We start from the raw sequence: 20,960 nt of genomic DNA, 5'->3' as shown, positions 1-20,960 counted from the left end.
TGTTTTGAAGGATCAATATTTATGTAACTTTAAAAATTACAAATATTTTAAAACAATGAGTGATTTAGGTAAACATATTCCAAATCTTATATAAATAAAATTTATATTCTCAAAAGCATAAAAAATTTTTGATCTAAAATATAATTATAAAACATTGCTAAAAGAAATTAAAGATAAGACAAATAAATGCAAAACATCTCATGTTCATGGATTCAAAAATTTACTATTGTTAAGATGTCTATAGCACCAAAAGCAATCTATAAATTCAATCCAATCCCTACCAAAATCCCGATGCCATTTTTTAAAGAAATAAAAAAATGTATTTGAAATCTCAAGGGATCCTGAATAGCCAAAAGAATTTTAAAAAAGAACAAAATTAGGAAACTCATTCTTCCTGATTTCAAAACAGATTACAAAGCTATGGTAACAAAAATAGTGAGGTACTGGTGTAAAAACAGAATAGACCAATGAATCAGAATAAATGGCCCAGAAAAAAACCCTTGTGTATATGGTCAAATAATCTTCAACAAGGGTGCCAAGACCACACAATGAGGAAATGTCAGTCTTTCCAACAGTGGGAAAACTGGATATCCACATGCAAAAGAATAAAGTTAGACCTTTATCTTAAATCATATACAAAAGTTAATTCAAAATGGATAAAAGGCCTAAACATAAGACCTAAAACTATAAAACTCCTAGAAGAAAACATAGGGGAAAAGTTTAATGACATTGGACTTAGCAATGATTTCTTGGATATGACAACAAAAGCACAGGCAACAAAAGCAAAAATAGACAAATAGAAATATATAATACAACAAATTTTGTGCATCAAAGGACATAATCAACGCACTGAAAAGGCCTACAGAGTGGATAATATATTTGCAAATCATTAATCTGATAAGGGGTTGATATCCAGAATATATAAAGAACTCTTAGGACAGAATAACAAAAAATCAAATAACCTACTTAAAAATGAGCAAAGACATTGACTAGACATTTTTTCAAAGATGATATACAAATGGCCAACAAGCATATGAAAAGATACTCATCATCACTAATCATCAGAGAAATGCAAATCAAAACCACAATGAGAATCACCTCAGACCTATTAAAATTGCTACTCTCAGAAAAATAGAAAACAATATGTGTTGGTAAGGATGTAGAGAAATTAGAATGCTTGTACACTGTTACTGGGATTGTAAAATGGAGCAGTCACTATGGAAAAGGGTGAGGAAGTTCCTAAAAACATTAAAAATAGAACTATCATATGTTCCAGCAATTCTACCTCTGGGTATTTATCTAAAGGATTGAAAAGAGTCTTGAAATATGTGCACAGCCATGTTCACAGCAGCATACTAGATGTACCAGTTAGTAATGCGGATTTTTTTCAATAGATGGAGTTACACATATGTTGATATTTATGTGATTTGATATGTATGCTATTTTGTTGTGTTGACAGCAAGCTTCAAAACTTCATATGTCAAATTTGCTGAAGATGTTAACATCATAGATATTTTTACATTTAAAAATGTCGAATTTCATGGCAAAAAAAGAGCATTTGCGGGAAGTTTTAAGTCATTACTTTATTTTGAAGAAAAAGTTATTGTATACTTCAGGAAGCTTATGGTGAACATGCTCTATCTCAGATACTTGTGAGTGCTTCATGATAACGCACAATCACACACTTCAAAACCAGTTAAAGACACGATAAAAGATCTTGCCTGGGAAGTATTAACCCACCCGCTGTAATCACCAGACCTTGCTACTTCAGATTACCACTTGTTCCAATCGATGGCACACACACTTTCTGAGCAGCACTTCAAAACACACGAAGTGGAAAATTGGGTCTCTGAATGGTTTGCCTCAAAACAAGAAAAGTTCTATTGGGACGGTATCCACAAATTACCTGAAAGATGGGGGAAATGTGTAGCTAGCTATGGACATTACTTTGAATAAAGCACTTTTGATGTTTCTCTTGAAATTATCATGTTTTCTTTGATTACAAAATCTGCATTAGTAACCGGTACACCTAGTATTCACAATAGCTAAGAAGTGGAAGCAACCCAAGTGTCCACAGAACAAAATGTGGTCTATCCATACAATGGACTATTATTCAGTCTGAAAAAGGAAGGAAATCCTTTCACATGGGTGAAACTTGAGAATATTATACTAAGTGAAATAAGCCAGTAACAAAAAGACAAATACTGTATGATTCCACATATATGAGGTATCAAAAAGTAGTCAACTTTATAGAAACAGAAAGTAGATGGGTGGTGCCAGGGACAGGGGGAAAGGGAATGGGGAAGTTGTTTAATGGGAACAGAGTTTCAGTTTGGGAAGATGAAAAGGTTCTGAAGATCAGTTTCATAACAATGAGAATAAATATATTTAACAATAACTGAACTGTACACTTAAAAATGGTTAAGATGGTAAATTTTGTTATGTGTTTTTTATCACAATAAAAGTAATTTACTTACTGGAGGTCTTCTGCCATGATTGGTTCTCACAGCTTGCTGAAAAGCTGTGTCATTCTCCAATTCCTAAAATGAAAAGAAAATTGAACATTCAACATGAAGTGAGAATTTTTTTTTAATGTTGAACCTCTGCCCAGCCAGAGTGGTTCAATTGGTTGGAGCATCCTCAATCCACCAAAAGGCTGCCAGTTCAATTCCTGGTCACAGCACATACCTGGGTTGTGGGTTCAATCCCCGGTCAGGGTGTGTACAAAAGGCGACTGATCAATGTTTCTCTCTCACATCGATGTTTCTCTCTCTCTAAGCATGTACTCAGGTGAGGATTCAAACAACAACAAAAAGATGACCCTCTTCTGTTTGGTATTCATGATCCTCTCTAATTCATCTTACCCATCTGTTGATGTCCAGGTAGGGGCTCATAGTCTCCTATCTTCAAATATCCCTCCTTCCCACTGCCCAAAATATTAAGGCTCCTTCCTCTGCTAGGAAGATGAGTACTGATAATGTTGTTCAATTGTAAGAACACTTTATTGGACACTGTTTAAATGGGTGGCATCATTATGTCTAGTTAAAGATCAAGTTTACAAGGATATGGCCTTTCTCCTGTTTCTTTCCTCCAAGTAGGAAAGAAAAGCGGGAACAGAGAATCTCATCTCTCTCTTCTCCCCTCTCTTCTTTCATATGTGGGGCCATGACTTAGAGGAACTTGCCTGAGAAAGCCTTGGGAGAGAAAAGGAAATATTCTCTAAAAGCAATGGGGCAAACACTTTCTCTTGTTCCAGTTTTGTTTGCTCAAGTGAAAATGACTTCATCACTCTGGAGCAGTGAAGTTTGAGATTCAGACTAGAGTTAACCTGAGCAAATGGAGGGCTCCATGGAGTCCAACCTACAAGGTCATTTGGAATCAGAACCTCAATTGAAATAAAATGTTATTATGCTGTATCGGTGAAGATATTGCTTTGGCATATGTCTGAGATTTTGCTGCCTGTGGATTCCTCTAATATTTTTATGGTTTCCCGTCTTATGTTTAAGTGCTTTATCCATTTTGAGTTTATTTGTCTGTATGGTATAAGTTGGTGGTCTAGTTTCACTTTTTTGCATGTATCTGTCCAATTTTCCCAACACCATTTATTGAAGAGACTGTCTTGACTCCATTGTATGTTCTTGCCTCCTTTGTCAAATATTAATTGAGCATAGTGGTTTGGGTCGATTTCTGGGTTCTCTATTCTATTCCATTGGTCTATATGTCTGTTCTTATGCCAGTACCAGGCAGTTTGGAGAATAGTGGCTTTGTAATACAGCTTAATATCTGGTATTGAGATCCCTCCTACTTTGTTGTTCTTTCTCAGGATTGCTGCAGCCATTCGGGGTCTTTTTTTATTCCAGATGAATTTTTGGAGAGTTCGTTCTAGGTTGTGGTACATCTACACAATGGAATACTACGCTGCGGTAAAAAAGAAGGAATTCTTACCATTTCCAGGTCCAGGATGGACCTGGAGAGCATTATGCTAAGCAAAATAAGTCAGTCAGAGAAAGATAAATATCACATGATCTCACTCATTTATGGAATATAATGAACAACATAAACTAATGAACAAAAACAGATCCAGAGACAAAGAAGCATCGATCAGACCGTCAAACCTCAGAGGGAAGGTAGGGGAGAGGGTGGGGGTAAGGGGGAGAGATCAACCAAAGGACTTGTATGCAGGGGGTTGAGGGCATGAGTGGGGGTGGGGAGTGGGGGGGCAATGGGCGGATAAGAACACATATGTAATACCTTAATCAATAAAGGAAAAAAATGGTATTATGTTTTGCTGATTCCTGACCTGTACTCACATTCTCTCTTAGGAAATTTGAGGAAAGGAACAACTGTCAAGAGCAAAATATGAGTGTTTCTGGGTTCCTTGGACAAAATGCCATTTTAGACTGCCAAAGGGAATCTTACCAACAAATAGTCTAACCAGCCTTTACTTCCTATTCCTTTGCCAACACCACTCTGGCTCTAATGTTTCATACACAACTTATGTACAATTCTTATATGAGCCTCTGATTTATTTCAATCTTTTCTGCAGTTTTGCTTTCTGTCATTTCAGTTATCCAAGGTCAACCACGGACTGAAAACATGAATCATTCCTTTGTCCAGGGTATCCACACTGTATATGCTCCCCTCCTGTTAATCACTTAGGAGCCATCTAAGCTATCAGATTGGTTATCAGACTGACGTAGTATCTAAGTGCTTTTGTTCAAGTAACACTTATTTTACTCAATAATGTCTCATTCACCTCTCTTCATGTCATCATGAAGGCATTTTATCATCTTACATAATCACAAGAAGGGTAAGTACAGTATAATAAAATGTTTTGAGTGAGAGAGACTACATTTGAGGGAGGTCATGGTTTGACTCCTGGTCAGGGCATATGGTCAGGTTGTGGGCTCGATCCCCAGTGTGGGGTGTGCAGGAGGCAGCTGATCAATGATTCTCTCTCATCATCGATGATTCTTTCTCTCTCTCCCTCTTCCATCCTCTCTGAAATCAATAAAGATATATATTCATAAAAACAAAAACAAAAACAAAACTACCCCGAGAAGTAGCCATGCAGCACTGTAAGGGACATCAAAGGAACACAACTAAAATATCTGAACTCTAGCAGTGGTTCTCAACCTTCCTAATGCCGCGACTAATATAGTTCCTCATGTTGTGGTGACCCCTAACCATAAAATTATTTTCGTTGCTACTTCATAACTGTAATTTTGCTACTGTTATGAATCGTAATGTAAATATCTGATATGCAGGATGTATTTTCATTGTTCGTGACCCACAGGTTGAGAACTGCTGAAAAGGAAATCCCCTTGCTGACAGGGCTGCAAAGGAGGCTGCCAAGTCAGATACCTCTATTATGGCCCTAATTCTATATATTTTTCCTCTGTACATCAAACCAAGTTATGCCCCTGATGAAAACACCTGGGCAGAAGGGCAAAGTTTTCCCCTAAACAATGAAGGATGGTAGATTAGAGATAAAAAATCTGCTGTTCCCAACTAAGGATCAATGGAAAATTTTAAAATCCTTTCATGATTCTCTCCATCTAGGTTAAGATGCCACCTATTCTTTAATGTAAAAAATCTTCATTGGGAGGGGCCTATCTTGAGCCATAAAAGAAGTCACTCAAGCCTGTGTTCTCTTTTCAGTTAACAAGCCAGGGCATAAAATAAAGTCCGGCACCCCACCACCATCTTTTTAAGCACATGCAGAGAAGGGGTACCTTCCCAGAAGAAGATTGGCAAATAGATTTTATACAAATGCCTCCTGCCCAGGATATCTGCTATCTCCTAGTATTCATAAACACTTTTACTCGATGGGTAGAGGCCTTTCCCATCCTGACTGAAAAGGCAGTGGAGGTAACCAGAGTCCTCCTTAAGGAAATCATTCCAAGGTTTAGACTGCCCCGAAGCCTCCAAAGTGACAACTATTTTTATTTTACTGTATGATCACCTGGGTCCTTCCTTTGTGGCCAAAATCACCCAACAAACAGCCAAAGCCCTAGACATTAACTACCATTTACATAGTTCATAAAAGCCTGTCTTCAGAAAAGGTAGAAAAGGCTAAGCATACCTTAAAGAAAATCTTAGCAAAATTATGCCAGGGGTACAGAGGAGCTCCCAAGTCAAACTTAGAACTAAGCCCTTTTAATATGTTATACAGGAGGCCCTTCCTAACCTCTGACATATATTTTGACCCAGAAGTCTAGGAGCAACTTAAATATATCATCAACCTCATGAGAAAAATAAGACTTTTTTTTTTTTTTTTGGAGGGGCGGGGGGAGGGAGTCCAGCAGCCTTTACTCTGTACCTAGTTAATTAGTATCCCTAATGCATATTCCTGTTAGCCTATACAGTAGGTCCTTGGGTTACGCCGGAGATCCATTCCTACGGCGCGACATAATGTGATTTTCTCCTTAAATCGGAACCCACCTACATAAGCAACTATGTCACTCACGTGGAGACATACACAGCAGTAATGAAGTGAAACAGTAAAAAAAAATTTTAAAGAAAGATAACAATTCCTGACCTTTACTTGTGGTAAATAAATAATAAAAAAACATAAAGCACATATGTACATACGTCAAAATGACGGAACTTTTTTTTTTTAATAAATAAATGGGAGATGGCGATGTAACCACGAAACAATGTATTCGAGTCCGATGTAACCCGAGGACTGCCTGTAGTCTAGTCACAGCCCCTTCCCATAATTATCTGATCTTGCAAGACCTGTTTACCTAAATACCCACATTTTACAGAGGCCATAAACCATGAACAATACACAACCCCCGGAGGGGGTTATCAGTGCTGGTGCCAGGCCAGGCCTTTAGGTGTGGTTTCACGGCCCCCATCCCAACACAGGGGGCTTTTTGCAAAGCCCACAAAAGGTCCGGAAGTCTGATCCTTATTTGGGAGACAAAGAAACAAAAGGGTATAAAGAGAAAGCTTCCTCCATATTGGCTCGCTCAGGATCTGGAAATAGGCTCCCTTGAATCACGGTACTAGTACATCTGGAAATAATAGGGTTTTTCCTGTATCTCTGGCTACTCCTGTGTATTTTTTGGTCACCTGGTAAATTCTGTAACAAATCTAGGATAGGCGCAACAGGCTCTCCAAAAATAAGACAATTAAATCCTTCCATCCCCAGGAACACATCCTCTCATAGGCCCAATATATCTCATGGGGACTGGGTCCTTCTTAAGACTTGGAAGGAAAGCTCTCCAGAGGACCAGTTAACTCCAAAATGGAAAGGCCCCACCAGATCTTGCTTGCCACCCCCACGGCAGTCAAGCTACCTGGTATATAATCCTGGACACATTTATGTAGAATAAAACCTTTCTTTTCTGAACCTCTGCAGGAATGCCAGAAGGACAACCACACCTGTGAACCCCCGGAGGACTTAAGAAACAACCCAAAGAAGTCTCCTTGACCTATAAGTAAATGATCCACCACATGGCCACTGAGATTTTAGGTCTTTTTCTTTGCTTAGGGTTTCTGTTGCCCTCATTCTTTTCCTCACTTGTTCATCAGTAAACATCCCACTTAGCAACTATATCCCTTGCTCTTAAAATGGTAATTCTAGCCCTACTTGTTTTACTTCCCCCATTACCCTACAGCAGCGGTTCTCAACCTTCCTAATGCCGCGACCCTTTAATACAGTTCCTCATGTTGTGGTGACCCCCAACCATAAAATTATTTTCGTTGCTACTTCATAACTGTAATTTTGCTACTGTTATGAATCGTAATGTAAATATCTGATATGCAGGATGTATTTTCATTGTTACAAATTGAACATAAGTAAAGCATAGTGATTAATCACAAAAACAATATGTAATTATATATGTGTTTTCCGATGGTCTTAGGCGACCCCTGTGAAAGGGTGGTTTGACCCCCAAAGGGGTCGCGTCCCACAGGTTGAGGACCGCTGCCCTACAGGGATTAAAGACAAAACTCTCCTGTCAACCTTACAAATATCATCACTTAAGGAAACAATCTTTCTGTCTGTCGGATCTGCCATCCCCACCCTCAGATCAACACAATAAGCCTTGAGTATATCCCTATAATGACAAGCCCTGATCCCTATTCTCCTTTCAGGTTCCCCAAAGCACTTTGGAAAATCTTACCCTCTGGAGGTTCATCTCAGTATCACAAAGAACCCTTTTGGCTGTGTTCACCTCACTCTACCTTATAATCACACCCAGAGAAAATGACCATATACTTTTACTTCTTCTTCCCGCAACATTACTTGCGTCCCCTGCAATACACGCACCAATAAGCCCACGCTAAGTCGAACATTTCCTGGGGTTCCAACACCCCTACTATCTTTCCCAAGACCTTTGATACCTCACAATCCTGACATCCTAACATCACCCACTGGTGCCCTGCCTCCCACAAAATTTTTGATAGAAAGAAAATACAACCTCCTTCTGGAAGATGCACTTACTGGGAGGAATTTGTAACCCAGGCTTAAAAACTAATTTATCACATTCCTTGAGCTTGGAAGGCCCTTTGGGGCCCAGAGATGACAAACTAACAGAAGGGCCACTTTCACTGTCCTGTAGTGCAAGTGGCCCTTCTGTTAATTTGGCATCTCTGGGCCCCTAGGGGCCTTACTCCCTGGCTAAACTACACATCACCTGGGAGAGCTTGTGCACCCCCAGGATATGTCTTTCTTTGTGAACATCTTAAACACCAACCCCTGTATGTCAGACAGCCCCAAGGAACTTTTACTACTCCCGTTCCTGGCCTTGGCCCTACCCCTGCAGAGACAACTCCCAATTCAAGGGACAATGCACTCTGATCTTATAAGGGCCCATAGGAGCGGGAATAATTGTTCACAATATAACTTCCCCAACAAGAGCCAAAAGAGTCATAAGCCTAATCATAACAGGCATAGGAGTGACACTCCGCATAGCCACCCCTTGGATAGGATTCGGCTATCATGAGTTAACCTTACACAATCTAACTCAGGCCCTAAAAGACTTTGCTACCGACACAGGGGAGGCCCTACAGGGAATTTAGGAATCCTTAGATTCTCTAGCTAATGTAGTTCTAGACAACAAACTTGCCCTAGACTACCTTAGCCAAACAGGGAGGCATCTGTGAAGCCATTAACAAAACCTGCTGTATATAAGTAAACAAATCAGGTCAGAATGAATGTAATATCCAAAAAATCTACGAACGGGCATCTTAGCTTCACAGGTATAACTAAGGAACAGATCTTGATGTCCTTTGGAACACGATTAAAAAGGCTCTCCCTTCTTTCACCTGAGTATTTCTACTCCTTGGTCCTTAAGTAACTATTCTTTTTTTATTATTTGGTCCACGCCTTTAATCTTCTTGTTAAATTTATAATCTTCTAGATTATAACAGTTTCATGTAAAAATGATTATAATCCAAGAATTCCAGACCATACCTCAACATCCAGGGGATATAGGGCTTGGGCCCTTAGATCAGGCAGGAAGAGATCTTCAATCCCAGGCTAGGCAGGGTCTATATCTATACCAAATCTCAGCCTGAAGCAACTACAGAAGAAATACCAACCCTTCATCTTCCCATATGATTATGGGATTGAAATCTCTCAGGGGGAATGTATGAGTCAGAAAATTTAGATTAGGGAACAAAGGCCTCAAGGTCTATCCCTCCCCTTTTCCGTCCTGGATGTGACTTTTGCTGACCACCTGTTCCCCGCGTCCCCCTCCCAATTTCCTGTATTCAAGATAAACACATTCTCAAGCAGATTCTGCAGCCTTATCGACAGACAAATGATCAACAGATCATTATAATATCATTAGAATAAATTTACATTGCAGTTTTAGGACCACTCCTCTTCCTGAATCACCATGACAGTTCCAAGAGGACCAAAAAGAAATCATTATCCAGAGGGGAAGGAGGAGGACAAGCTGCATCAGCAGTCACCCCACCAGCATCAGAAGCTGAAGTCCAACCTATGCCACACTTACCCGCATTTATAAAAACCTTCTACCCAGACCCCATTGGGGTATCTAGTCCTTTGAGTTCACCAGTGCTCCCTTCTCAAGTGGGTACTTTTAATAAATTTACTGTGCTTTGCTGAATCTTTCTGTCCTGTCCTCAAATTCTTTCTTGTGTGGTGACAAGGATCTGGACCCAACTACGAAGTTACAGCCTCCCTGGTGCCCTCCGGCATGACATTCACATAACTTTTATTACAGTATATTGTTATAATTATTCTATTTTATTATTAGTTATTGTTGGTAATCTGTTACTGTGCCTAATGTATAATTAAACTTTACCATAATATGTATGCATAGGAAAAAACATAGTATTTATAGGATTCAGCACCATTGCCAGTTTCAGGCATCCTAGGAGACTTGGAAAGTGCCTTCTGTGGATACATTTCACAAAAATATACTTGGTTATTAAAAAATAAATACAGGCCTGGACTGTGAGCTCAGTGGTTAGAGCATTGGCCCATGCAAAGAAGGGTCTTTGCATGGGTTCAATTCCCAGTCAAGGGCACATTCCTGGGTTGCAGATTCGATCCCCTGCCCCGGTTGGGGTGGTGCATGCAGGAGGTAACCAATCTATGTGTCTCTCACATCGATGTTTCTCTCTCTCTCTCTCTCTCTCTCTCTCTCTCTCTCTCTGTCTCTGTCTCTCCCTCCCCCCTCACTTCCACTCACTCTAAAAATCAATGGGAAAAATATCCTAGTGTGAGGATTAACAAAAAATAAATAAAAACAAAAATAAATAAATGCAAATAATACATTAAAAATAGTCAATGTCAATTCACTTTTTAAAACTATGCAGACAAAGTAAAATTTTTGTATAACCAGGAGTTAATACTGTGCACGTTAAAAATTTTATTTACAAGCATCCTTCTTTAATTTTTACTTAAAATAATCTTTAAAACCTTGCATATTAGCTACATAAAATTAAATAAATACACAATTCTTGGTTAGCTATAGAAACTAGACAACTTTCACATGAAGTATATAACCTAAGGCAACCTTTAGCATAATTGATTATAGTATTTCAGCAGATTTTTTGGAAAAGGAAGTCTTCTAGTATTCCTAAACTGTAGGGAGCGGCTATAGGGTTAAGCCTCGGACTGACCTGTTGGCAAAGCCACAAACAAGTCCCAGCTTAGAGGGCACAGCCCTCTTAGCATAATTAGGCTTGACCTTATGACGCTCCCTAGATCTTATCTGGGTAGCTAATGGGCTGAGGGAGATGCAGCAAGTGAAACTCACAAGAACACTGTAACTATGGTGACCACTACCTTGGTTACCTCTGGCTATAAAATAAAGGCTCAGCTTGCTGTCTGGATCTCTTTCTGTGGCCTCAGCCAGGCACAGGAAGATCCACCTAGACCAGTGGTCGGCAAACTGCGGCCCCTTGAGAGTGGCTCTTCCACAAAATACCACATGCGGGCGCGCACATACAGTGCGATTGAAACTTCGTGGCCACACTCAAGGGGCCAAAGAGCCGCATGTGGCTGGCGAGCCGCAGTTTGCCAACCACTGACCTAGACCCAGCTTATTCTCTTTGTCTGTCTTTTCTTCATCCTTCACCGCCGAACCCTTGGCTGAGCTGGCTCGGCACACTAAACTATTAGTAAAATTTGATTAATCAGCTCAATGAATTCTGACAAACTAAAAATTGTCAACAAATTCTCCAATTACAAACACAACTTTTGTAATTTGTTCTTTTTCATTAACAACTTGCATAATCTATGGAACATTTTAATAACTGTTTCAAGTAATTCAGTTATATATTAAACTTATTATTCCAATTAAGAGAAAAGAAAACCATGGGTAAAGTAAAGCAAGTATTATTTTTATTTTACTATATGATTTATTTTTGTTTCTTATATTCTGAATATTCACTCCAAATAAAATAATGAAGCCACACTGTGATGACCTAAGGAGTTAGGAAATTTCTCTGGTGCTTTAAAAACGATCATATTCATGAACTATCTACATTCCATTTTTTGGACTCTATCCTAGAAAATGTTTGATCAAAATACAGAAAATTATTTATGCATAAAATTGTTCATTGCATTGTTGTTACTTATAGTAGCAGAAAACTGGCAATAAATATCCTATGATCAAAAACAGTTATAAACAACTGTACATCTTCAGTATTATGTAGCCATTAATATTACATTTACTTCAATTTTTGCTATCATGAGATGCCCACAATGTAGCTATATGTAAAAAAAGCAAACAGAAAAGTAAATGCTAGTTCAATTCAAACATGCTAAAACTCTATGTATGAAGGAAAAACAAAGCAAACATTAAGTGTAGTTAGTTCTGAATAATATAACTATGGGTAATTTTGTTTTTCAATAATGAGCATGTATATTTTTATACATATAATTTATTTTCTTTATTGATATTAAATAGAGGAATGGAGAGAGAGAGAAACATCCATGTGAGAGAGAACTATTGATCGGTTGTCTCCCATACCCACCCTGACCAGGGATCGAACCCGCAACCCAGGCATGTGTCCTGACTGGGAATCGAACCCACAACCTTTTGGTATATAGGACCACACTCCAACCAACTGAGCCACACTGGTCAAGGCTATACATATTACTTTTATAACTGGAATAAAAGAGGAGTTATCAGTGGTTTTCATAATTTATACTAATATAGGAAAATGCCTATGTTTTCATGCAAATTTTTAAAAAGGAGTCTATAAAATCTTGTGTGTGTGTGTGTGTGTGTGTGTGTTTGTATGTTGGGAGAAAAACACCTATGTAGTAAAAGACAAGGAATACAGTAAAACATCAGGTGATATGTCTAATACAGGTAATCTTTGAGTGACAGGATTTATGTCATTCATTTTTTTCTCCAATCTTCTGTATTTTTCAAATTTTCTACAATGATCAGTATCTCCTATATTTTTGTTTCATATAGAGTAAGTAAATGGTTTCTATTTTCTTTCTAGGTCTCAAATTCATAGACTACCATTTTTCTCTAGAGGAAAATATAATTTGAAAATGACTATATGAAAAACTTCAGTAGAATAGAATGAGATTTCCTAAATTAGTTAAAAGTCCTATAAATGCTAGTATTTGATTTTTATACACTAACAAGTAAATTAGCTCCCACATCCTTCATCCTTTTTTCACACACTAATTCAAGATGAGTTTATAAAGAGGTTTTTCGTTTTTTCTCTCTTACAATTTGGAAACTATAACTCAAAATGATGTAAAAAGATTTTAAATATTCGTTTTAGTACTAATTTCACTTTTTAAATAACTACACCATGAAATATTAAGTAGATATAGATTTGTTGACATGAGTGGATATTAATAAAAGAGAAAATCCAGGTTACAAAACAGCACAGAGTATGACACCGTTTTATCCCAAACTATAAAGAGATATACACATATTTGCATAAGAAAATGGAGAGACAAGCACTATAAGTTAGTTAATGCTTATCTCTGGGTGGAGACAGGTTCTATGAACTTTTCTCTATACCTATTTCTATTTCCTAATTTTTCTAGAAAATATTTACATAATTTAATTAAAAGAATTAAAGTAACTCTACATGATATTTCAAATTTAGAAAATTAAAAACAACTGATTTTAGCTACTTCAAGTGATCTAAGTATTTTTAACTCACACATTCAGATAATTAGTGCTGAAGAATACAGTATGTGCCAATCATCCTAGTTTGTTTCCATAACATTTCTCATGATTCCCCCCTCTGCCACTATTATTATTATTGAAGGAAGTTAGCAGAGTCTTCAGTAAAAGCACTTTTCTAACCTTTAAAAAAGCTTACTTAATTTAAAGTTTTCATGAACCAGCTGCTTAACAAAAACCAATGTAAAAAACATAGATTTTTTTTTTTTTTTACCTCGGTATCATAGGTTGGATTGTAGTCATTGTAACCAGAATAAAGGTCATCTTCATCTGTCTCTGGGGCCAGGTGTACATTCTGCATCATCTGTACCTAGGAAAAATCAGCAGTGTAAATATGCTCTTGGGATAAGAAATAATTCTTAATTGAAATAAAGTATAACTATTTAAAAACTTTTCTGGTCAAATTTACTTCTACACATTTTTCCAGCCTTAAAACTATTTTCATGTCAAATTCTCAAAACTACTAGTAGGTGTCAAAACATTCATTCATTGCCCTTATTTCACATTCATTCCAAACCTATTCCATCAAAGGACAGTGACAAGCACTGGAGAGGGATATATCATCGTCCTGATTTTCAAGGAGCTTAGTATCAAGGGCGGAAAAAGGGGTACGTAATAGTCAATGACAGTGCCAGGCTGAAACCACTGCACAGCCACCAGAATAGCTAAATTGAAAAGGTCAACAAAGACATGGAGCAACTGGAATACTCATTGTTGGTGGGAGTATAAACCGTACAATTTTGGAAAATAGCCTGGCAGTTTCATAAAATTAACATTTATCTCTTACGACCCAGCAATTTCATTCCAAAGTTTTTACCCAGGAGAAATGAAAACATGTCTACAAAGAGATTTGTATAACAATGTTCACAGGAGCTTTACTGATGGTAGCCCACAATTAGAACTAGATCAGATACCCATCAATACAATGGAGAAGCAAAATGTGGTATATTTATGCAGTGAAAAACTATTCAGCATTAAAAAAAATAATTCAGGCTCTCTGCTCCTCCCGTTGGTCAGACAGCCTTTCCTCCTGTGCTGTGCCAGCAGCCACAACCCTGACACACGATGGTGAAGGTTGGAGTGAACGGATTTGGCCGCATTGGGTGCCTGGTCACCAGGGCTGCTTTTAACTCTGGCAAAGTGGATATTGTCGCCATCAATGACCCCTTCATTGACCTCAACTACATGGTGTACATGTTCCAGTAGGATTCTACTCATGGCAAGTTCAAAGGCACAGTCAAGGCTGAGAACGGGAAGCTTGTCATCAATGGAAAGTCCATCTCCATCTTCCAGGAGCGAGATCCCGCCAACATCAAATGGGGTGATGCTGGTGCTGAGTATGTTGTGGATCCCACCGGTGTCTTCACTACCATGGAGAAGGCTGGGGTTCACTTGAAGGGCGGAGCCAAGAGGGTCATCATCTCCGCCCCTTCTGCGGATGCCCCCATGTTTGTGATGGGTGTGAGCCATGACAAGTCTGACAACTCCCTCAAGATTGTCAGCAATGCCTCTTGCACCACCAACTGCTTGCCCCCCTGGCCAAGGTCATCCAAACAACTTTGGCATCGTGGAGGGACTCATGAGCACAGTCCATGCCATCACCGCCACCCAGAAGACCGTGGATAACCCCTCTGGGAAGCTGTGGCGTGATGGCCGAGGGGGTGCCCAGAACATCATCCCTGCTTCTACTGGCGCTGCCAAGGCTGTGGGCAAGGTCATCCCTGAGCTGAATGGGAAGCTCACGGGCATAGCCTTCCATGTCCCCACCCCCAATGTGTCGGTTGTGGATCTGACCTGCCGCCTGGAGAAAGCTGCCAAATACGATGATATCAAGAAGGTAGTGAAGCAGGCATCAGAGGGCCCCCTCAAGGGCATCCTGGACTATGCTGAAGGCCAGGTTGTCTCCTGTGACTTTAACAGTGATACCCACTCCTCCACCTTTGATGCCAGGGCTGGCATTGCCCTCAATGACCACTTTGTCAAGCTCGTTTCCTGGTATGACAATGAATTTGGCTACAGCAACAGGTTGGTGAACCTTATGGTCCACATGGCCTCCAAGGAGTAAGAGTCCCCTGAACCACCAGCCCCAGCAAGAGGAAGAGAGGCCCTCTGCTGCTGGGGAGTCCTTGCCCCAGACCGGTCCCCCGACACACTGAGAATCTCCTAACCACCGTTTCCATCCCAGACCCCCTGGAGAAGGGGAGGGGCATAGGGAGCCCTACTTTGTTGTGCACCATCAATAAAGTTCACTGTACCCAGCCAAAAATAATAATAATAATAATTCATTGAGCACTAGCCAGTTTGGCTCAGTGGTGAGAGTGTCGGCTCTATGACTAAAAGGGTCTCGGGTTCAATTCTGGTCAAGGACATGTGCCTCAGTTGCGAGCTCTATCCCCAGCCCGGGTCAGGGCATGTGGGGGAGGCAACCAATCCAGGTGTCTCTCTCCCATCAATGTTTCTCTCTCAGTCTCTCTCCCCCTCCCTTCCACTCTCTCTAAAAATCAATGGAGAAAATATCCTCGGGTGAGCATTAACAAAATAATAATAATAATTCATTGGGATTACATATACAGCAATATGGAAGTTCTCCAACTTCAGATCAAATACAGATTGCTACTCCCCCTTACCAGAGTTTCTGGTTCAGTAAGTCCTGGGTGGGAGTCATCAGCACCACTTTAGCCCCTGAGAATGTACATTTCTAACCAGTTCCCAATGCTCCTGACACTACTGGTCTGAGGACCACACTTTGAGGACTACTGTGCTGAACAAGAACTGCCTGATTATGAGCCCTGTTTAAGTTAATTTGGCTTATACGTACATCATAAAAACAGCAACTTTTAGAACCAGAGCTCCATCCTTTCTGCTGGGTTGCAGCCAGATTGAAAAGTTTATATCTAGTGAACGCACAAACTTGAAAGATGTGTAAAGTCAAGCCGGAAATAGTAAAAGAAGTATCCATACACGGCAAACAGGTAGGGATGGCAGAACAAAGGCAACAACTCTGGCTTGCTGGATTCTCCAAGCTATTTCAAAAAAAAGTTCATGCATAGCATAAGCCTCGCCAAAGACTGGAAGTGCTGAAATGACCTGGGTGGGGGGTGCCCCTCAATGTAAAATCGAATGCCAGCAAAACCTTTGTGTGAAACGTGAAGGGTATTTGTTTTCATGATATTCTGCTGACTATGCTGGACAATCTGCTTCCAACGCGCCCACTGTAGTTCCTATTAAAGCTCACAGCCAGGAAATCGACCCTGAAAGTGGGGTTTTAGGCCTAGAAGGGATTTGGGGAAAACAGCACTTCCGATCTTTGGCTGTTTTCACCTTTGGGAGAGTGAGAACATCTTGCTGCGTGCTTGTACACCTCACGAGTTCCACCTTTCCTGGGACCACTTTTCGCAAGCTTTACACGACAGAGACATTAAAGGGGTGTGCTCACGGTGCCAGCTTTCCTGATTCAGGCGTGACTAAGACTTGGGACAGGCGGCCACACAAACTTGATGGCAAAGGGCGCCCGCGTTCCCGGCGGACAGGCGGGCCCTGGAGGGAGGTGCCACTCGGCAGGCTGAGGCCACAGGCGGCCCCCACAAGCCAGCCCCCGAGTCCCCGAGGAGGCGGGGAGCCCGCGCCGGCTCCCGAGGCGCCCCTGCCCCCGGCCCTTCCCCTACCTCGTGATGAGGGGAGCAGGACGACCGTGAGTGGAGTCCGGGCGACGCGGAGTTTCGGAGAATCAAAGACCCTGCGCAGGCTGAGCTCGGAGCCTGGTCGTTGCCAAGCGCGTATCCAAGGAAGCCGCTCCCACAGTCCTCCGCGCCAGGGCCGGGGCCGGGAGGAGAGGAGACCGCGTTGGGCGGTTCCGGAACGGAGAAAGGGGCGGAGCCTGAGAGGCTGAGGTCAAAGAGGACGGAGGCGGGGTCACGGGTGGAGGGGCACCGCGGAGGGGGCCCTGGAGGGCGGCCTTTAGTGAGTAGGAGAGGAAGCCAAAATCTTGTCAATCCTCCTGAAATCAGCCAGAAAACAGAATAGTAAAGAATGACACTAAGTAACTATGAACTACCAGCCACTCCTCTTAATATGTGAGCCTTTGCATCCCGTTTTCCGGGTGATCACCGACATTTGGTCACCCTATAAAATTACTCTCCAGAGACATCTATGGGTCTGGGAGGGCTCAGCTTCTCTTCCCTTTTCTTTTGTTTGCATTACCTGTTCCCACAACCACCCTGTGCACACCGGCAGGACTGAAACTCCCAAGCACCTAGATTAGAACCAACTTCAGAGTAAAGCTGAAGAAATGCAAAATGAATGAGATTAAATTCATAATTGCTTAATAAAATTAAAATGGAGGGAGGGCAGGGGGAGTCTAAAGACACAGTAATTAATGAGTTTTAAACAATAAGTACATGTTGGGATACAATTCTCCACGAGTGTCTCTTGCTTTTGTTCTGGACTATTGTAATGGTTAATTTAATGTCAGCTGGACTAGTTAATAGTACCTAGTTTTCTTTCAAACACCTGTCTAGATCAGGGGTCCTCAAACTACGGCCCGAGGGCCACATGCAAATACAAATATTGTATTTGTTCCCGTTTTGTTTTTTTTACTTCAAAATAAGATATGTGCAGTGTGCATAGGAATTTGTTCATAGTTTTTTTTTAAACTAGTCCGGCCCTCCAACGGTCTGAGGGACAGTGAACTGGCCCCCTGTTTAAAAAGTTTGAGGACCCCTGGTCTAGATGATGCTGTAAGGATATTTTGTTGGGTGTGATTGATTAGCAGTTAGAACAGTAGACTTAGAGTAAAGCAGATTACCCTCCATACTGTGGGTGGGCCTCATCCAATCAGTTGAAGGACTTCAGAGTAAAGACTGATGTCCCGAAAGGAAAAAGGAATGCTGCCTCCAGATTTGAATGGCACCATCAGCTCTTCCCTGGCTCTCCAGTCTACCCTGTCAATTTTGGACGTGGCAGCCCCACAATTGCATGAGCCAATTCCTTAAAATGAAATTCCCTCTCTCTTTCTCTCCAACTATTTTTTCAAGGCTGTTTGCATAGGGACAAGCTTTGGAAGATTGAGGTAGTTGTCTCCTTCCAATGAAGAAGGCAGGTTTGTGGCTGTCCAGTATATTAAAGACCATCTCCCTCTGGGGCAAAGGCTGGGCATTTAGGCTTATTATTCATTATAAAAGATTGAGGTTTTCTAAGTTTGTGGCTCCTCAGTTGTGACACAAACCCATTGTATGTGCAGTAGCCCCATGGGACTTGGGAGGCAGGGGGAACTGAAGGGAATAGAATAGTCAGGCTCCTGGCTGTGACCCAGTACTTTCTACCATCGTTCATGAAACTGTGTTAGCTTGGAAATAGGATAAAATCATACACAGTTCTTGATAGTATCTATCTACAGTGACTAGCTCAACACAGATGTTCACTAGATATTTTTAAATTAATTAATGAACACTATAGAGCCCTTCACATCACTGCACTTCAATATATAGAAACAATTTTTGTTAATTTCTTTAGGTCTCCAGACTATAAATTTCTAACTCCCTCAAAAATATTTTTTTATTGGAAACAAATTCAAGTTTCTTTAAGCTTGGTTGCTCTTTAAGTGTGATGCAATTCCTTGCTCAAAAAGTGGTTAATCTCTCCTTCATTTTATTTCATTTGTATTATTTTTTATCCTTATCTGAGGATATGTTTTATTTATTTGAAAGAGAGAGACATAGAGAGAGAGAAACATCGATCAGTTGCCTCCTGTATGCTCCCAAACCAGGGATAAAATCCACAACCTTTGGTGTACGGATGGCACTCCAATCAACTGAGTCACCCGGCCAGGGCTCTGTCATTTTAAATATTGTAAGACAGATGCTGTTTATGGAGCACACCCTAAATCGCCAGACAAAATGTTAGGACCACATAGCTGATATTACTAAGACATACCATATGCTCCACAGGGAACAGAGATTTCTGTCTTTTTTGTTCTAAACTCTTTCCCCAGTGCCTAGAAAACTTCCTGAAACTAGGTGGCTTTCAATAATTATTTATTGAACAAAATGTCAGGGCATGTAATTCATCACGGGTAGAGGTGGTGGTGAATGGAAGCAAGGAAGAAACACGAACCCCAGTTTGGCATAAGCTGGAGCTGTTTATTAACATGGAGAACCCAGAGTAGAAGCAGGTTTGGGAGAGAAAATACATTTAGTTTTAAACATATTGGGTTTCAGACACCCATAAAATAGGCAAATAGAGGTGTTGAGTAGGTGATTGCATAGAAGGATGTAAAGCTGAGAAGTGATTCCACCTGCAGACAGACATTTGGGATTCACTGGTCCCTAAAATCGATGGCCTCAAAGCCTGGGGGAGTGTGAGCTTGCTGCATGTAGAGGCACAACGAAAGGGAGCCCAGAACCGAGCCTTAGGAACCAGGGGGCTTTAGGAAAGGTGAGACCAGACTGCTGACTGGAGTGACGTGCTCTGGGTGGTGACCAAGGAAAACAGGGTTGTGAGAGGGTGTGGATGTAGACCTGACAGCCTCTGGGAGGGTTTGGGCACATGGGTCTAACAGAATTCTGTTATAGCCTGAAAGAGGGGTTTAGTGGTTCTGGCAAGAGATGCAATATTTCCTCAATTCATGGTCAGCTATTGACAATAGCTTTAGGTTATCTGCAGGGGCTGGTGCCAGGGGCTAGTGAGCACTCACCCTGTGGACATTTATTCAGTGGTGGAGGATGGGCATGTTCTGTCTGCTTTAGTGGGGTTTAGGATCAGTATTCTCTTAAGGTCTCACTTGTTTGTCGTTCATCAGTAATTTAATCTAGCCTGCCACCTCTCTCTGTCCCCCTAGCACAGGGGCGAGGAACCTTCTTTCTGCCAAGGGCCATTTGGATATTTATACCAGTAATATCACTAGAGGTCCAGTGCACGAAATCCATGAACCTGGGGGGTTGTCCCTCAGCTCGGCCTTTGCCCTCTCACAGTCCAGGACCCCTCAGGGGATGCCCGCCTGCCCACGGGGAGTGGGCCTAAGCTGGCAGTCAGACATCCCTCTCGCAATCTGGGACCCCTCGCTCCTTACCACCCGCCTGCTCGCTGCTCCTTACCACTCAGCTCACTGCTCCTTAGCACTGCTGCGGAGGCCAGAGAGGCTCCTGCCACCACAGCTGTGCTCACCAGCCGTGAGCCCGACTTCTGTCTGAGCAGCGCTCCCCCTGTGAGAGCACACTGACCACCAGGGGACAGCTCCTGCGTTGAGTGTCTGCCCCTGGTGGTCAGTACGCATCATAGCAACCGGTCATTCTAGTTGTTCCGCCTTAACGG

General features: G+C 41.2%; 1 protein-coding gene and 1 pseudogene across 1 annotated transcript in view; one reads left to right on the top strand and one right to left on the bottom strand.

The window, feature by feature from the left end:
• The window catches only part of IFT88 (intraflagellar transport 88), a 160,377-nt gene extending 142,860 nt beyond the window's left edge, over positions 1-17,517 (bottom strand). The window contains 3 exon segments of the mRNA XM_006085499.3: positions 2,478-2,540; positions 13,867-13,962; positions 17,318-17,517. Coding sequence (XP_006085561.1) covers positions 2,478-2,540; positions 13,867-13,956 — 153 coding nt within the window. The 5' untranslated portion in view covers positions 13,957-13,962; positions 17,318-17,517.
• On the top strand, positions 14,712-15,748 carry LOC102434577 (annotated as a pseudogene).
• Positions 17,518-20,960: the final 3,443 nt, after the last annotated feature.

Source organism: Myotis lucifugus, unplaced genomic scaffold (assembly GCF_000147115.1).
Source record: "Myotis lucifugus unplaced genomic scaffold, Myoluc2.0 scaffold_19, whole genome shotgun sequence".
Classification (NCBI taxonomy): domain Eukaryota; kingdom Metazoa; phylum Chordata; class Mammalia; order Chiroptera; family Vespertilionidae; genus Myotis; species Myotis lucifugus.
Note: the sequence above shows the minus strand (reverse complement) of the source record. Positions and strands in the feature narration are given on the sequence as shown.